This window comes from Gordionus sp. m RMFG-2023, chromosome 3, assembly GCF_954871325.1.
Source record: "Gordionus sp. m RMFG-2023 chromosome 3, tfGorSpeb1-WG-v2, whole genome shotgun sequence".
NCBI lineage: Eukaryota > Metazoa > Nematomorpha > Gordioida > Chordodea > Parachordodidae > Gordionus > Gordionus sp. m RMFG-2023.
Window position 1 is genome coordinate 11,602,541 of NC_088777.1, and position 20,698 is coordinate 11,623,238.

Sequence of the window (20,698 nt, forward strand, 5' to 3'; positions counted from 1 at the left end):
TACTAAAATATAGAAAAGGAATATGGCTCTATAACTATAAAAAATAAATAGAAAAAAATATGAGGTCAAAGTAAACAATAAAAATATGATATTGATAAACTAATTAGAATTCATTATCAATTTGTAAAGCCACATCATATGGATATTATTAATTTAAAAATTTACAATCCCTCCTCGCACCTAAAAAATAATATTTAAAAAACATATTTGGACAATTTGCAAATACTTGCATTTCAAGTCAACACAAAATGTATTTTTCATAATAAAGGCTTTAACTATTAATGTTTTAAAATATACTCAAATGCCCAAATCCTATAAATAATATATAAAATTTAGACCTTATAAGTTTGGTCATTTATATGGGAATAATTGCCCTTCTATAAAACTACTCATGGGTAGGTGATGATTTTATATTTAAATTAATTAAATAAATAAATGCAAGAACTGTATCATAAATCTACAAATTAGTGATACTTTGCATACTAAAATAGAGAAAATAGGAATCGAATACTATATGAAACAGTTAAAAGATTGTGGATCAATTTATGTTAGGTGAAAAATTAATACATATACTCCTTATGGATATTAAACAAATTTGGTCATTTAATAATTATAAATAATGAAGCAGATATGGTAAAATATGCAATACACCACAAAGAAAAGAATGTTTAAAAAAATGTAAAATTATTTATTTTATTTTGGTTGAAACCGGTTCAAACCGATTTAACTTTTTTATATTCTTTTTACTCCTCCAAAAAATATTATATAGGTTACGTTTCAGATATTTATAAAGTTTCTAATGGTTTAGCGGTTCATTACGGTTCACTCCGGGTCCCTGGGTAAATTAGGTTATAAATTTTATAAGGATTGGATATTTAGAAAACTTGGTTAATAATATTTTAAAAGTATAATATATGTTAAAGTTAGTATTAAACGACTCGATTTTAGCCTATTTTTAAAAAAGGTTAAATCTCGAGATTTCGCTAATAGATATCCAAATCTTTGTTCAATCTATGAGTAAAATCTTCAGGCTTACGTAATATTTTTCCGTTTTTATAAATTGGCTCAAAATGAGGGTTTAACAAACTTGTTAGCGTTATTGTGTTTTTTCCGTCAGCGTATTATTATTTTTTAAATCTTTAAATCATTTTTTTTAAATTTACAAACTGATTTTATTAAGCATGTATTCCAGCTTGTTTATACAAAACGCTGTGATTTTTAGAAAGTTTTACCTTGAACTTTTGAACTTAATAAAATCTATATTTGTTTTTCCATAGTTTTTTTTTATATAAATTATAAAAGACTCAGGAATTAACGGCTAAATTGTCTTAAATTCCGGATAGGTATTTTAAACATGTTGGAATAGATCGGCAAAATTAGATATTTTTAGCTATAAAAATGTGGCTCAAAAAATATTTAAAGTTTAAAAAAATAACACATTGACGGAAAAACATATTGAGGGACAAACCACAGATACTAACATATGTATTTCACAATATTGAAGGGATTTAAGATCGAGTTAGACAAGCTTTGTAGTAAAATATAATAGTAAAATAACTGATCGGGATTATAATAAGATACCTATTTTTAAAAAGGAAATCAATTATTAATTTTAAAAATTCAATTATCGATATCAAAAAGTTAATATGTTTTATTGTTGATATGAAAGTAAATTGGTATACAACAAAGTGAGCCTTTTCTTGTTAACTAAATAATATGTATACAATATCCTGAAGGCTTAATTTTAAACATAATAAATATATACAACAAATTTTTTTTTTTCATAAGAATTTTTTTAAAGTACCGAAAATAATCGTTATTTGAAGAATAACGCGTGATTATTTATTTAAAAAGTAAGATGAAGTATCTTTGTCCTCTAAAACATTGCTTACTTAGCATTGACATTGATCAATTAAGGGAATTTGGTTTTTAAATTTATTACAGTTAGAGAATTAGCATTGAATTTTTTAAAAAGGTCATTTGTGACTCCAACTATATCAAAATACCCGATAGTACCTCCCCCCCCCCGCCTCATAAAAAAATTATTTTCTCCAAAATTTTCAAATAAAATATTTAAAAATGTAATAGATAAAACTCTAGATAATTAAAGCTTACCCCTACCTCCCTTTAAAATATTTGGATGCAAACTGTTCCTACCCACCCCCGTTCTTGTAGACGGTGTTTGTCCAATAGAAAAGCATAAAAACTTGATTGTAGGCTTCTAATTACAAAACTGCGAATGATTATTAAATTGTTTCAGAATATTTAAATTCAAATTCTACATCATTGCAATTGCAATTTTTAATAAGACATTTAATATTCATGTAATTGTAATTTAACTAAATTGGATTTAATTTATTTATATTTTGTTTGCATTCAAATTTGTTTTAATAAAGATTGATAGAATATTATTGATGTTATGCGTGATCTGACCTTGGTAAAGGCAAATGCTTTGGTTCTATTAAACACATAAATTTATTTAGGAGTGGGAAAGGTAAAGATTAAACTATATTAACAATTGAAATAATAGCGTCCTATTTAAAAACATGTAATACGATCAATTATAAATTAAATTCATTTTTTTAAATATGTAGCACCACCAATGACGCCGCCAATTCATGGTGGCGAATTAGGCCAGCCGATAAAAAACGTAAAAACCCGCCATCGAGAATTCGGCTGGCACACAGATCTAATTATATTATTCTTAAAAAGTGTTTAAAAATTAATACATTTATTCATGCAGTATGCTAGTATTTTTTTTGAGAAAAAATAGGAGTTAAATCCGCATTAAGTCCCAAAATATGAATGACTGTTTACCTAGTTTTTTGATTCAAATAATACTTTTCAGATAAATATTGAATTAATTGTAGCAAACCCTAATAACAAACAAAACAAGGTTACGTGATTTTATTTTCAATAACTTAGGTTATCGGGTAATTCTAGTTAGAGAAGGTCCCGGGCCAGTAACAAAAAGTTCCAGAACAATCGGTCGTATGTTTTTTTTAAATGTGTCTTCATCTAACCGAAAACCATTTTTTGAATATGGCCATCGTGGATAGTAATATAGTATATATCCGACCGAGTATTTCCGTGGTACCATTAATTCATATAAAATAATAAATAATCATTTTTTTTATATGAAAGAATGAATCTGACGAAGATACACACACAATAAATTTTATTAGTATTTTATATTACAGTATATAATATATTATGATTATTATAATATTATTTATATTATGATTTATTGTTATAAAATAATCGCTAAAATTTATATGTTTCCCTTGATCTATATTAAAAATAATATTTATATAAATGGCGGTTGGATAATTGTTTTGTATTTTAAAAAAATGCATTGTAATGCTGAGATTTTTTTCGTGTATACCATAAATTAAATTTTAAAAAAGTAATTAGTTCAATTTAAATTTTAGGATTATCATAAAAATGAAAAATCTAAAAATTCTAAAAATATATAAAACAATAATTTAAATAAATATATAGGATGGGTCACATTTATACAGATTAGTTTGAAATAAAGGGTTTGTGCCATTCAAAAAAATTGTCAAATGATAGGGAAATATTTTTGATTAACAAGAGATAATGGATAATTATGGATATATCGCAGGAATTACATAATTTCGAATAAATATATAAATAAAATAAAAATTATTTATAGAATAATATTAACTATTAAAATTGTGCAATATATTGGTATATCAGTGTTCCAAGATTTGTAAGAAAAATAATATTTTTATTAAAAAAGGAATAAATTATTACGACACAAAAATAATCAAAAATATATAACATACATTTAAAATGTTACTAAAATTTAATAAGTAAATTTCTTTTATATAAGGTTTTTTTTTCAAAGTCCATTCAAAATTAATAATCACATGATCAAATATAATTTAATCATAATTTCCTGATATTGTAATTATCAAAAAAGAATAATTTTTAATTAAAATGGTTTATTCAACCCCGGTACAACTCAACGCTTATTATCGATACCAAGCTATCCAATCCTTAACGTATATTAGGTCTATCTAAGACAAAATTCTCTGATAATATGGCTCTCCTCAGAAAATAATATCGTCTTTCGAGACCTGCGTCATGTATCGGTGTAGTTCCGCCGGAATTTTGCGCATAGGTTTCCCTGAAATGTTGTTTGTCGTAATCCATTGTTTCTTTACTCCTATTTCGATTCCTACTATATAGTTCCGCGTAAATTTGGTTATGCCCATGGTCTAGAGGATAAATTCTTCTGCTCGCGTCATATCGCGGTTGGTTCATATATTCCCCGTCGCTATGAGCCGAAGGATTATCGCGCGAATCTAGATAGTACCTTCCGTGTTTTACGATATTATTTGGGTAATAATCTTCGACCTGAGGCTGAATTCTATGAGAGCGAACATTAAAACTGGTGGATTTATTCGCATACCCTGTGATGGGAAACCGATTTATGTGAATCCTATCTGAATTGAACCGAGTTGGTAACAAAATCAAGTCATCGGGCCGGGCTGTTGGGTAGAATTGGTTTAAAACTCGATCTCTCGATTGTAGGCGGTAATACTGAGGAAGGTCGGGCTCAGGGGGAATAAAGTAATTTATCTGTTCCAGAGAAGTGTAACGACATGTGGGGAAAACTTTGTGTGAGGCACCTATAAGGGAATCTGGGGGTCGGCCCTTATATGATGTGGGCGTATAGAAGCCTTGGGGTTGATGAGTTTGAATACGTGAGGTGGGAGAAAAGGAGGGTTCAGCCGGGTATTTCCCCCTATCTATGATGAGGATAGTGGAAAGGCTAGGCGTTTTAGATTCACAGCTGTAATCGTTGACCAAATGTGAGCCACTTTTATCATCGTAATAGGTCGGAACCCTATCTTTGTATTCGTTACGATCGTCAAAAATAATGGGGGGAATCATTTCGGCAGATGACACTTCTTGAACCTTATTATCCCCGACTCTTTCCATCCTCTTAAAGTTGCCAGCATTCGAAGGTGAATAATTTAGAAGAACATGGCCTAACACTCTAGTTGGAAATTCGGAGGCAGTAGGTAGAATTTTTGGATAAAGCAGGTGGGCTTTGTGGAGTTCTAATGCATTCTTTTTAAGCAAAGCTATTAGATGGTCGTCGCCTATCTTGTCCAAAATTCCTCCTGGAGTTGGTAGTTCTGTAGTAAGAAAAGTCAGGCACCTTTCCATGTCCATTTTCAGGAGATCTCCTTTCAAATTTTGGCAAATAAATTGTAGAAGAAAAAAAAAGGAAATTTATATTGAATTATTTTTCAGAAAATCCAATGCCTTAATAATACGATAAAATGATTTGGTTGTAATCTTTAACAAAAAAATAGATTATAAACAGCTGATTTACCAAAATTTCTATTGGGTTTTATATATAATTTACCTTAATAGAACCCCAGCCCAGGATTGAGAATAATATTTTCCTACTGTTACGAGTTTAAGTGAAATTAAATAATAAACTACTTAAATAAAGAGGAACCAATTTTTCTGTCCTCCCAGAGAATCTAAATCGAGAAATGAATGTTGTCCAGGCCAATAAAAAAAAAGAACTTTAGAACTAGGACTGTGATAGGTTCTATTCGGTCGTTGCAAGCGTTCTCCGATTCGATCTTAAGGAGCCTAGCCCAATATAGTTCAAGTATTTTTGCAATTAGCCACATAAATATTTATATAAAAATTTTTTTAATATGTTTCGCAATTATGAATAGTTTTGCTTAAAATGCAACATATTAGTTTGATCTCCTATAACAGTAAAATTTTTTTTAAAATAATTATAAAATAAAGGTATTGATGAGTTTTTCCATATTCGAATTTAGTATTATTCTATTTTACGACTATATATTTTTTTAATCGACTCGGTACAATCCGGTCAGGTGTGGTCTGAAATCGGTATAGGGGCGAGTCTTATGGTGATCTTAAGTAATTTTAATATATTACTTCTATAATATCTATTACGGCATGCCGGTATTCAAATCGTATCGGCACGGATATTTAGCGTTTTCAAAAACTATCGAATCGGGCCAATCTTTTAAAAAAACCGATCCTGTAGCAGATTTAGAGATAAATTAATTTACATAGTTTAAAAAGATGTAAATTACCTTAATTGTTATTGAATATTAATAGTTGCAAAAGTAAATATGTGTATTAAATTTAAATAATAGGATTGGAAATATCATTCACGTTAGATCCAATCCGATATTTTTATTGTTTTGGGCTATTTTTATTTTATAAATTTTCATAATAAATTAATTCACTATATTTTTGTTATATTATGCAACAATGATTTTAAAATATCTAGTCAAATTCAGCTAGTGATTTTAAAAGGTTCGATTTAGCCCATTTTTAAAACAGTAATCTCAAGATTTTGGCCAAAAGTAAATTACTCAGTTTATTGATTTTGCCTATAGATTTGGACTTCTATTAGCGAAATTTCAAGGCTTGTGGAATAATATTTTGGTTAAATCTTGATTTAGCCATTTTAAAGATCGAATGGAGCTGTTCAGCAACACTACATTCACCCATAAATATTGCAAATTTAAAATGAGATCTTTTGGAGATTAAAAAACAAAATACACATAATCTTTCGTGAAAGTTAGTTGCTTTTTTAAATAGTAAATACTGATATTTTTTTGACATTGGTTGGAAGATAGATGAATAAAAAACAATTTAAATAAATCGTGTTTTTAGTAATATGGAAAAATATTAGATCGGAGAAAAATTTGTGAATAGGAAAAGCCCTAGAATTTTATTTTAATTAAAGATCCTATAATGGATTTTAAATACATTTATTCTCATTTTTTACTTTAATTGTGAATTATTTTTTACGTAAAAGTTTAAGTAAAAAAACAAATTTTTTTTAAAAAAATCCTTGTATATCATTTCTCGTCAAATTACCTCCTTACTATCTACCCAACTTTTAACAAGCCGTAATTAATTTGAATTAGGTATGAAGGGTTTATCCGCTGAGTGAGACAAAAATTAACTTTACTTTTAAACATCTTCAATAGCGTGTAAGACATTGCGATCAGTACTTTGTCACCCTCCAGCATCAAAATATCCCATATGCGTAAGGTAAGATGGAATGGTGTCTGTGGGTTGTTTTTATGTATTAGTTAAATTCAATTATATAACCAAATAGATTAATATTCGATTTATGTGGTTTTATATTACATATGTATTTTCTGATAATAAATTTTAAAAATCGATACATAACTTATCATATATAATAAACATATATTAAAAAACAGAAGCTAATAAATAGAGCTGTGCCATTCCTTAGTAAAAGAAATGATCGGATATGTTTTTTTTTACTTTATTAAGCCAAACCAATTCGATACCGATATTTTTTTTAAAAAATATATTCATTTTATTTTAAACTATAAAAATTTTTTCTTCCATTTTTTTAACATTTGTAGTGTAAATATTATTAATAGTACTATTTATTTTATATAAAGCCGTGTCCAAAATATCAAAAAATTCGATTCAAAAACTCTTGAAATTTTGTCGAAAAAGAAAAAATAAATTTTTTTTTTAAATATAAAATTAAAAACATGCCCAAAATATAATTCTAGAATATTTCAAAAATTTAACATATGATTTCGTTAGAATTTTAAAACTTCTAAAACTACTAAAAGTTTTAAAACTTTTCGAATTTTTTCCAAAAAAAAATGGAAATTGCCTATACCTAATAAAAGAAAAAAAATAATTTTGAGAATTTGACGGGATATATGTAAAACTTATTACTAATATATTTACAAAAAAAAATATATTTATGAAAAAAAAACTAATCAAGGTTATCAATAAAAATAATTAGAAAATATAAAAAGCTTAAATTTTTAAATATATTTTGTTCATTTAAAGAAATTTGAGCTATAACTAGAGTAATGTTATATAAATTTTAGTAAATGAAAAAGATACTATATACCTTGGGAAATTATTTAGAATTGTTAAACACAGTGTAAAAATTAAACATTAGATAGTGAAAATAAATTGGATAAGAAACCCATTAAAAATATTCCTTGTATGGTTGAAGTAAATAAATAGGAAAAGTATACGAATAATGAGGATGAGTGATATAAAATAAAATTTTGATATTTTATTTTTAGGTTATTAATATATCCTTTTAATGCATTTTTCAAAAAATTTAATAATAAAAAAATTTCAACTTACATTGGTTATATAAATACTCAGCTCAACAAGATCCCTTTATACATTTACTTACCATGTAGGGAATATTTTTATTAAGCTCCTTATCAAATTTAGTTTTACTATCTTATATTTAAGTTTAACCGTGTGTTTAACAATTAAATAATTTGACAAGATATATCGAATCTTTTTTTTATTTAATATTAAAATTTATTTGACATCATTCACGTAATGGCTCAAAAGTAGGAAATTTAAATGATTAATAAATATATTTAAAAATTAAAGCTTTCTATTGGCATTTATATAAGAGTAAATGATTTGCAAGAACATTTAATTTTATTTTATTACTTCTTAATTCTATTCAGTGGGATACAATTAAGGTAAAAATTATAAATCAAAGTAAAAAATCGTAATTGGATCGGTTCTAATGATCTGACCGGCAAATATTGGATTCGATTAGTATTGGCCAAAAAAAAGTATATCGGTACAGCTTTATTAATAAATAAAGCATGATTTTTAAAAATTGAGTTTTCATAACACATCAATCATAATGCGACCTAATTGCGTGTTTCAATTTAGCTATGCAAAACGCAAGCATTTCAAATGGTATCGTGCATATTGATCAAAATTTATAAACATTAATAAAAAAGCACACTGGTTCTGCTTTTTTTCGAAAACATTCAATTAGATCGCTCTAATATATATATATCTTATATGATATTATAGCAATATTTTAATTGAAACGAAATATTTCAATATTTATTCCTAACACATGCACATTGCATAGTTCCTTTTATCTTTCATTAAATACATATTTTTTTCTTTCTCTCTTTCTCTATTCTATCCTTTCTTACTTTTTACGTTTATCTTTATAAGATAATAGCAAATCATACGTTTTAATTTTTATTAAATACCCTATCGATGAAACACTGCAAAAACCATTTGATACAATAAAGACCAGGGGCAATATTCTGTTTATCGAAATGTTTCTTGAGGGAGGGCATAAAATGTTTCATTATTTTTTCTAGATGGGTTTCGAATCTATGAAGTTTGGGAAAGCTGGGAACGAAAAACCCGTGCATAGAATGACGTTTGCCAGTCATCAGTTGGGAAAGAGCCCAAAATGCGTCCTTTTTTTAAAAAAATTTAATCGAAAATTGATTGGAATGTGCCCCATTTTTTAATATTTTCTGAATATGCATTAAAAGAGATATTACACACTTTAATAAGCTTGTATTATAATCCCAAAGTTTTTTATTGAAAAATAATATATGACCTTTCTTTATTGTACCATGACCTTCCTTTATTATACCATGACCATATTCGCCATATACATTTAAATAAATAAAAAATTACACGAGAACAATTCGATTTAACAACAAACGTTTTTATTTTTTCTTCATTGAATTCTTTAGTAGTTTTCTTTACTTCAAGCAAAATATAAGGCCCGTCACTGGTTAAATCGAAATAAAGAATATTGTTTACAGACTAATATTTCACAAAATAGTTTAAATTTTGCTGGGATTGTAAAGAAACCTCCTATTTCTTTCACTGTAGGCATTCATTTAATCTTTTTTAAACAACAACTTTACTTCTTCGTTAAGGTACATCAGTAGTAGAGCGGCGATTTGATTCATGCCTTGACAATAACCAATGTCTAAATTGTATTCGGAATAGGCTACCAATATATGGAACAATGATTGCTGTCTTTGAAAATAAAAATAGTATCAAATATAATATGTAAAAAAAAAAATTAAGCAACTAAATTATCCGTTAATATAATAAACAATAACTTAATAGTACTGAAATATGTCGTCCAGAAACACCTAAATCAATTACAAAACCTGTACTGCTGGAAGGTATCCTTTTTTTTACTCATTTTACAATCTGCATTAAAAAAAAATTAATAATACTACTAATTATTGCAAAAAATAACTTTTCGAATAAATAATTTTGTTCGTAATCCTTAAAACTTGAAATGAAAAATTTAAGAAATTTTTTTTGAAATAAAAAAACTTTATCCCATATCTTTCGGCGAACATAATATTATTTCTGTAGGTGCGATTAACGTCTAGATCGATTTGTTTCAATTCTTTCGAATGCTTGCGAGCCCAAGCTAAAAGATCCTAAAAAATTTAAAAAATCTTTTTTTTCATTTTTTTCTTTTGATAAAATTTTTACTTAAAAATGCCAAAATATTTTACATGCTTAAAAAAATTTTCAAAATGAAATCAAAAAATTTCAATCAGGGATCTACAGGTTCGGCCAGGCCCTGCCCAGCCCGGGCCTATTTTAATTTTTTTAAATATACTCGGGCCGGGCCGAACATTTTAAAATCAAAAAGAGGGCTGCCTGTAAATGGTCAAGGACTAAGAAGGACGCTCGATTTGAGAGTTTATGTTTCGAAAACATTTTTTTTATTAAAAAAATACAAAATTCTCATTTTTAATGCTTTGACAAGGTTAAGTAATTCAAGGCAATTTAGCTGTTAGTTTTAAAAAAAATCATTTAAATTGATAAATAAGGATAATATAATTTTGTAAAAATTTGTTATATAGATTGCGACGTATTTTTTAAAAAAAAAATTAAATAGTTTATATGTAATTATAAAATATTATTTTATTTTTTTTACTATTGTAATTTGTTAAATTTAACAATTTTACTTTTGATTGACACTTCTTTTTTATAATTTATTTTCATATTCGTATTCGATTTACAGTTAGAACCATTTGTTAATTTGGATAAGTTATAGATCACGGCTGGTAATCGATTAAAAAATTTTTTATTACGCTGTAAATATTGAGATAGACATTTCAAAGCGTAGGAATATTTCTCTAAATGATAATTGGTATGAGGACCCAAGACTCAAAAATCTCAATTTAAAATATACGAATTATTTAAAGCTTAATTCATATCTAGACAAGGTTTCCAGAACTCCTCCCATCTTTTCCTAAATATGCAACTCTCTAAGGCAAATCCCGCATTGGCCTATTTGTATTTTAAACATATTTACTTCCAAGACAGTCTTTGATCCGGTTTTTTTTCATTGACTGAACCTGGGGTTTATCAAATGAATGTTAAATTGTGGTACATTTATATATATATAATTTTCATACTGGTTTTAACTGATATTATAATTATTATTTTTTTAATCGGCCCGGGTTTGGTTTATATTTTTCTTAAAATCCCGTTTATAGCTGGGATTTGAACCTGTCTTTGAAGTAATATTTTCAAATATTTATTATATAATGATAAAATAGTTGTTAAATTACTATATTTAATTTGTTTTTTTTAGTGTTGTTAAATGGTGCGATTTAGCCTATATTAAATAATAATATTACGCGAACCTCGAAATTTGGTTATATAAATGTCGAAATATTTATACTGTCATTAAGCAAAATCTCCAGACTTGAGTAATATTCTTTGATTGAAATATTGGGTTAGCCATTTTTAAATATTCACGACGTGTTTTGCAAATAAAATAATCAATTCAGAATAATCACAAAAAAAATATTCTTATTATTTATAAAAGAGTATTTTTTTAAAAAAAATTTGATCCTGGAGAGCGATAATAAAAAGATAGGATAATATGCCTTTTGATGCGCCAAACAGAATTAGCTCATTATTGTCATCCTTATGAAATTTAAAAAAATTTTCCGTCTCCCCATCGAGTCATCATATAATCGTGAAATAATTGAACATCTTGTATCGAATGGGGCTAGATCGATTTTTTTTAACCGGAATTAAGTTTTCAATCGACACTATAATGATTTTCCATTATAGATCCGTATTTTTTACCCTTAGTTATTTAGCTTTGTTTCCGGAAATTATCATTTCCATTACCCTCTAAACTTTAGTTTCGCAAAAATATTTTTTATTTTAGTGATCATGACCACAAATGCTGGTACTTAATTCGTTCAATTTATATACCTTCGTTCCGTTTTTCGGCAATGGTAATGTACAACACCCCCCCCCCCCCCGATTTCGTTGTCTAACTGATATAGAGAAGCGATAATATATAAGTGGTATCATTTTTATTTTGTGTGAAAGAAGAAACTTAATTATAAAAATAAATTTATTATTATATTTACTTTTATCATGATTATTTTGATGTAAACCAGTTAAGACAATATATTTATAGGAAGATCACATTTATCTAAATAGTTCTCTGATGTGTTACAAGAAAGAAACTGCATAAACATGCCTGACAAGTTGTAGGCTTCGACATAAATCTTTTACAGAATTTTAGACTTAGACCTATTTTGAATGTTGGAGATATATCAGAATGGCCTGAACACCCTATATTTTACCTAAAGCTGTTTATTAGATACAATAAAACGGCAGATCTTATTGCATTCGAATGCATTAATAAATTATTTGGCACAATAATTTTATGCAATATTTTTTAAAAAAATGACTTCAATATGGTTGTGATGAGAATCGTGAATATTATTATTTTACAACTTAAAACTAAGAGAAAATATCGACCAAGATAATCACGAGATTTATGTGATTGTTGAGGCGAAAGCGAAATTATAAGATTTTGAGATTCGCAAGTCTTGACTTGTACCTGGACAAACAAATCCTTCCAAAACGGAGACATTTGAGGTACTCAAATAAGAGTTTTATTTCACTATTGGATTTGGATAAATTTTTGCCTCAAATGAAGAATTTCAAATGGCTTTATCCAATTTACTAATATTATTATCAATAAATCCTTCTGCTAGGGATATATTAAATCTTTATATTGAAAAAAAATAAACATCTTAAGTTTTGATGGATATAAATGTCACTGAGGCCTTAATTTCATAATTTAAATCTTGGTATAATATTAATTTCATTAGATAATCTTCCAAGAAATGCAAAGAAACATTGCATACTTTTAACTATATTCTGGATTTTTATATTATAGTTAATGTATATTTTGGCAAGAATACCAATTAGTACAAGCACAAATGAGAGGACCTTTTCTTCGTTATGGAAAATAAAAATCTATCTCAAAAGCATGACATCATAAAATTAATGGAAAGAAAAGATTTAACCCTAATAGAGAGCAAAATATTGAAATAAAAACGATATTTTGATTAACTTTTTAAATCATCATATAATATTTAATTCTATATTTAATCATGATACCAGTTTATATAGATATAATATTTTTTTAACAATTTCACTCTTCAAATATTTATGTATTTACCAATATTCTTTATTTGTGTTTTAAATTGTCATTTTTTTAAATATGATTGGTTATATAATAAATTTTATATGGTGATATTTTCTAATAAATTTTTAATGTTCCAAAAAAATCATTTAAATATAAAAAAATATCACCCTATAGGAAATTCTTATTATATCCTAAATGTTCACAAAGGGGTTAGAGGATAACTACCTAGAATTTGTATAAGGTGGAAAAAATTTCTCAAGTACATGCAATCTGTTACTCAATATCATCTGATAATCCCCTACCTATAAACCTTATGTGATAAATAGGCTTAGCATTTCCAAATCATAAGGTCTAGGTATCAAAAACTTAAGGTAATAACATAATTGTAATATTTTTCTTAATAAATCTTAAAAACAAAACTTATCAGTGATTAGGAAAGATTTATTATATTTAGTCAAATGAGTAGTGTTGTTAAACGGCTCAATTTGAGCCGATTTTTCAAACGGCTAACTCAATATTTTATCCAAAATAATATTACGCAACTCTGAAGATTTTGCTCATAGATGGCACAAAGGTCTAGACATCAATTAGCGAAATTTCGAGGTTTAGGTAATATTTTTCTAGCTAAAATATGGATTTAGCCGTTTTTAAAAATCGGCTCAAAATGAGCCGTTTAACAACACTACAAATGAGCATCGTGCATGATAATTAGAAGAAAAGATTATGGATGTAACAAAAAGATGAATGTTCAGTTGAATATTGGTTAAATCTAAGGAACAGGTAGGGTACAAAGCATGTAAGGAATAAAGCATGTAAGGAATAAAGCATATAAGAAACATAGCATGTAAGGAGCAAAGTAATATATGAAAAATATTAATAATTGCTCTGATTAATTCTAAAATAAAGGAAAAAAGAAAACATCGAAGAGAGATGGAAATGGAAAATAATAGAGAAGACTAAGGCAAGTTGGGGAAATAATAATAAAAAGTCAGCTATATAAAAAATGGAAAGAATGACAGTTGGAGACTTGAGGAATCTTCAATTAATAGATTATATATGATTGATAAGTATGTAGGAGAGGAATTCACATGAATGATTAAGATATGATTGTTTTACTTATTTTCCAGAATAACTTAGGCATATAAAAAAAATATACATAACAAAAAGATAATGTTGCATTGTTAAATTAATTTTTTTTTAATTTATTTTATTCTGGGAGATAAATATGTTAAAACCACTTTTATACTTTATATAAAGTTCTATTTTGATGCTTTTGTCCATATACATCTAATAATCTTGCCCAGACTTCACCTCTAACATGCTCTGGAATTCCTTTATATACTCTTTTAGTAAGCTTAATAATATTTAATAAATATATATTTAAAAATAAATTTACTTTTTGTGAAGGAAAGTATTTCTTCCAATTTTTTAACATTTTTAACCATTTTTTAGTGCGCTCAACTTCTATTTCTTTACTCTTAAGAAATGCCTAATTTAGAAAATATATGCTAAATATCATACTTTATTTGCAATAATATTATCATTATCAATTTTTTCTATAGAGCTAGAAGAGCAAAATGGTAAAAAGAATTAGTTTTATAAACGAACTTCAAAAATCCATAACGATCAATAGATTTGGAAGAATCATCTACAGCTATATTTTTCCTAGCCTAATAAAACATAATAGTCAAATTATAAAATAGAAATTAAACCTGATCATAAGCATTGAATACATTAAACCTTTCTATATCAATATCCGCCATTTGATGTTTAAAATTAGGCTCAGTGTGCAGCTTAAAAAAACATCCATTCTCAGATAGCACTACATCAGGTCAAATGTAGGAATGAAAAACATATGATTTTTAATATGATGATAAACGTTACATAAATATGATAATCTGTTTGTGATTATTTAGCAGACATTTAATAAACATGGTAATCAAAAAAATATCTTAGGGTTTGCTATTTCACCTGCCAGTATACATTTTTAGCATTCAAAGATATAATTTTCTAAAGGTAGATGAGGTTATCATCTTATGAGGGAATGACAATCAGGTGAATACAACAAAATTTTAATCGTGTAAGAATTTTTGTAATAATAAGAATTCTGTTTATCACAGACTTTTAGATCTATGATAATAACATTTTATTATATTATTGATATAAAAAATTTTTCTTTTTAGGTTATCACCTTAAACGAATCCCGGAAAAAAAACCCCTGGAAAAAATACCCCGGAAAATAAACCCCAGGAAAATAAACCCCCGGTAAATAAACCCCCGGAAAATAAACCCCCAGGAAAAAAAACCCCCGGAAAATAAACCCCCAGGAAAAAAACCCCCGGAAAAAAACCCCCGAAAAAAAATCCCCGGAAAAAAAACCCCCAGGAATTTTTTTTTCATTTTTATAGAATTTAGTTAAGACCTAATAATAAAGGTATATTTTTATTTGGCCTCTTTTTTAATGAGTACCTAGATTGATGGGTTGTTTATTCCCAACCAGATTAGAAAAACGAAGATTCCAACCTTCGCATTGATTATTTGTTCGTTCTTCATCTGAGAGAGTGCTCTGATTGACGTTCCAGGTTTCTGAAGGAAATCGAGGCTCAATTCGACGTGTTTGGAATTGAGAATTGCTTCTCATGACCTCCCTTGATACTCCATTGACATAATTTTTATCGAAATAATCAAGAATGTCCTTACCATTGCTCGGAGTAACTGATCTCAGGAATGTCATTGCATTGTCCATATCACATAACGGAACGAATGCTAAGCCGTCCATCATGCCACAAAAAAACTTAGAGTTTCATTGGTCCTGTATTCGCTTTCCAGACCTAGCTTCTGAATTTTTCTATGTGTACTTTGACACAAATGGTAAAAACATCCTCTAATTACGATGTGATCCCCTAATTGAAAAAAAAATATATAAATTATTAAACATATTAATAATCATACCAATGATATTCTTGACCGCGGTCATAGCAGACTTTTCGAAATCCATGTATATATATATAATGGATCAGGAAATAAATCCCTTTCCTGACATTTAAACATTATTGTTTGAAATATTATTTCATAAGTACTTTGAGTTTTTTTCTGGAGTACGCAATAAACCGCTGTAATAAAAATATTGTTAATTGCTATTCTAATCACATATAATTGTAGAAAATTTTTTGGGGGCATGGCAAAATTACCATCCATATACCACTCTGTCCTATTAGATATTAGATTCAAGGAATCATCTGTTGCGAACACTATTATGCGTTCTTCAGCTTGTGGGCCATTATCAAATAATAAAAATCGTTTTGAGCTCTGGGAGCCACAATTTGCCCAATCACCTTATAATATTTAAATTTTTATGAATATATTATAATATTTACACTAATACCTTCAATAACTAGGCCTTCCAAATTCTCAAGATTTGAAGGGTGTTGCATTGCTTTGTGATTCCTTAGAGTTCTTTTTATAGAATCTTCCGATAACATATGCGAATGAACTCTTTGGTCTAATTTTACAATTTCCTCTGCATAAATTTGAAGAGGTTTTGCCAAAGAGTCTGCACATCGCTTCTTCATGTTAGCAATGGATTTCATTGCTACTAGTCCATCAATATTTGATGGATGACTATGAGCTGTATCAAGAACCGGGTCTTGATTATCGAGTGTTGAAAAAAGTATTGCTCGGCATTTAAAAGAAGAATACTTTGAGCAGCGCCATCTAATCTTGTTTGAGCATTTTTTATGTATGGTATAAGAATAACCTTCATATATGAGCTTTCCAGGATGAATAAGATCCATTAAATTTTTTTTATAAAATATAAATTTTATGAATAAAATATTTTTGTAAATTTAATTTTTTTTGGTCTTTATACGGCATAAAGATCCAAATTATTATTGTATAATTTTATAAATAAATACCAATTATAGCGTTTTTAATTGATAAACAATCTTTATTCTTTTGATTAAAAATACATTTTAAAACATAATGATCATAATACATTTTAATATCTGTTCATTTAACTAGTTGCTGAACAATAATATTTTTAACAAATTATTAACTTGCAATTGTCTAAATATCGATTATAGCGTTTTTAATTAATAACCAATTTTTATTCTGTTGATTAAAAATACATTTTAAAACTTTTAATACGCTAAAAACTAAAGGTAGTTGCATATCAATGAGGTGACAAATCATGAATAAATTAAAATTATCACATATATTCAAAATACCAAATGCAAAAAAATCGAGTATTTTCCATTTGCATTTTAATGGTTTCAACTGAATTAAATTGTATATTGGGTGAATGTATATTTGTTTTTATTATAATAAATCACGAATTTATTTCAATATTCATCTTTTAAATATGCAATGAATTAAGTTTCTATTTCTTTATATACTGGCTGCTAACAACCAATCAAGTTATATACAGATGTATTTCTAAAAATTGATTATCTGCTTAAATAAATTTGTATTTAAAAAAAATCTGTTTGGATTGGCCTATTTATGCAAGCAGTTACTTCTAATAATTTAGAATATATACATAACGTTTTAAGTATCAATAGTAAAAATAAATAACCCATCATATTGGGGGGTAAATTTGGATGGTGCATCATATTCTTAGGAGGCACACCAACTCCAGCAAAGCCCATGACAGTAGGAGGAGGTGGGGGTGAAGGAAGCATGAATGGTCTATCAGCAAAAAGTTGATGAGGTCATAATATTTTTAACAAATTATTAAATTGCAATTGTATAAATACCAATTCAATATAAATTATTACTAGATTATACTTAAATATGAGAGTGTATAAAAATAATCCCAAGTGGTTTTTTTCCGGGGGTTTTATTTCCTGGGGGTTTTTTTCCTGGGGGTTTATTTTCCGGTGGTTTTTTCCGGGGGTTTTTTTCCAGGGGTTTTTTTTCCTATTACCACCTTAAACCAGCAAAGTTTTATATCATTAAGGCAGTTAAATATCACCTAATATTCTAAATTATCCGTCGATCATATTTTTATACTAACAACTTAATAGATTCAACCATTTCTTAATTAGGCGGCTTATTTTATCATATTTTTTTGTTTTCAGATTAAAATATATTAAATTATTGTAATGGATTATAATATTAATAGAATTGCACAAAATATAAATTTCAATAATTAATTTTTTATATCTACCCATTATGTATATTTTTTAATATTATTACTAGATGCCTGGGTATATACTATGAATAATATTTTTGGTTCTTTATCTTTATCTTGTATTAAATATTAAGACTATTCTGTCTAGCGTGGAATATTGCCTATGCCTCGAGATTTCGCTAATATATGTACAAACCTTTGTTCCCTCTAGAAACAAAATCTACAAGCTTGCGTAATATTATTATGGGTGAAATATTGAGTTAGCCGTTTTTAAAAATCGGCTGAAAACAAGCCGTTTAACAACACTAGTCTAGAGGATACGATGGATAAGTGTCTGGACAGATACGATGAATAAGAATAATGTTTATAAACATATTTGTTGATCATTTTATTTACGTTTACCAAAGATATTGCCAGAATTTTACTGTGGAGTAAGGGTGGGGGTGGGGGGTTGTAAATAATTTTTTTCTATAAATTTAATTACATATAATATGAACAACATATACATTCATCCAAAAGTTTTTAAAATTATAAACGAGCTAATGATGCTAAAATGCTTCATTATATTTATCATCAGAGGGGAAAAAAAAATCCAAATCTAACTCATACCAGACTACTTCTTCAGAGTAACGACGTCAATTAGATTCGCCAATTATAAACAAAATGTATTTAAAAGTGTCCATACATAGGAATAAGCTGTAATGCTATTTTGTGGTTTTATTTTGATTAAATGATATCAATGTGCATTCATATAATGATAAATGAAGATAATTGGTCGACGTGCAAACCCTAAAATAGCGCTATAGCTGACTCCTATATATGGACACTTTTATTTAATGAATTCGTATATATATTACACAGCATTTACATGAGCGGTGGGGAGGGGGAGGATCAGCTTGCTTCCAATTTTTATTGAGGGGGATAGAGATAGAGGGTAGCCAGTTTTAAAGGAGGCAGGATAAATTTATTGGAGGGTTATCTACTAATTTTTTAGATGAAATAGGACAAAATATATTCCTGTAAATATTAATACTTTTATTATAGACCTATTATAATACAATGATATTGCTGATCATCTACCAAATATATATATATTGCAAACATTCATAGAATTATTTTCCAAATAAAACTTTCTGCTATTTTTTTAAATGTATTAAAAGGGTTAGACATTCTCAGCAACCTCATATTCATGTCGAACAATTTGATATTGCAGAAAGACTATATTTAGTGTAGTAAGCATATTTGATGTACCTAGGTTCTAATATTATTTATTTTATTTAAGAATAAACAAAAAAAAATATGACTAATCCTAAATAACTTAGTTATCAAGTGATTTTATATTAATTCAGTAAATAGCAATTAGCTTATCTGAAATCTCAAGCTCCCTATAGACTTTTTCTGCTATATTTCCATATGTTCCAGGAATCCTCCTAAATGTAAACCAGTGGCGTCACTAGGGAGGGGGGCGCAGTAGCTTGAGCTCCCTGATAAATTTGAAGCCCCCTGAAACAAAAAAAAATTTTTTTAATTGCTCATTAATATCCCCTTGAACTAAAAAAATTTTTTAATTGCCCCCTGAACGATTTATAATTCTATTAAGTAATATATAGATTTAATTTTATTAATTAAAAATTAATAATACTGTCTAAATTTTTAATGAATTTTATTTTAAAGATTAGATTAATACATATAAATTATATTTTCACTATGTCAGCTTGCAATCAAATTCTGTGTTAAAAATATATCAATATCCCTTAATAAATATTAATTTAGCATTAATCATTGAAGCATAATTGACTTTTATTATTTAAATTATTATATAACCCTAATTAAATAAATATAATCATTTATTAATTGAAAATTAACAAATTTAATATTGTAATTAGCCGTGTTCAAAATCACTAATCAACTATATTATTGATTTTTAAATTTAATTATTATGTCTCTTCCTAAATTTATTTTCAAGGTCCAAATCCAAATAAGTATAAGAGATTTATTTATAAAAAGTAAGTAGACATATAGTTTATAATCCTCTATAATATATAATTATTTATAAATTATTAGGTAAAATGTCAAAAGTATTTGACAGCTATATATATTACAGTTAATATTTTTAAAATTTTACTATTAAATGTTTTGATAATAAATACAAGTAACATTTGTATTTAAATATTTAACGCCATCTATTTATTTTTATTATTATTAAAATTATACGTCTTATTATTCATCCCACAATG

The 20,698-nt window shown here is 27.1% G+C and overlaps 1 protein-coding gene across 1 annotated transcript; it reads right to left on the bottom strand.

Moving 5' to 3' along the window:
• Nucleotides 1–3,318: 3,318 nt before the first annotated feature.
• On the bottom strand, nucleotides 3,319–15,150 carry LOC135927538 (USP6 N-terminal-like protein). The gene is made up of 10 exons (XM_065463582.1): nucleotides 15,043–15,150; nucleotides 14,939–15,000; nucleotides 14,852–14,894; nucleotides 14,727–14,807; nucleotides 14,577–14,684; nucleotides 10,183–10,292; nucleotides 9,759–9,873; nucleotides 9,081–9,296; nucleotides 7,010–7,109; nucleotides 3,319–5,222 (listed from the first exon to the last, which is right to left on the bottom strand). Exons 1-10 carry the CDS (start codon nucleotides 15,091–15,093, stop codon nucleotides 4,024–4,026), a joined length of 2,085 nt encoding a protein of 694 aa, XP_065319654.1. The 5' UTR covers nucleotides 15,094–15,150; the 3' UTR covers nucleotides 3,319–4,023.
• Between the last annotated feature and the right edge of the window lie 5,548 nt (nucleotides 15,151–20,698).

Coding starts and splice junctions, on each gene's coding strand:
- LOC135927538 (XM_065463582.1), bottom strand. CDS start 15,093: ATGGCGGATATTGATATAGAAAGGTTTAATGTATTCAATGCTTATGAT. Junction 14,808..14,851: donor ATAATATTATTGCAAATAAA/GTATGATATTTA, acceptor GCATTTCTTAAG/AGTAAAGAAATAGAAGTTGA. Junction 7,110..9,080: donor TGCAGTGTTTCATCGATAGG/GTATTTAATAAA, acceptor AACAACCCACAG/ACACCATTCCATCTTACCTT.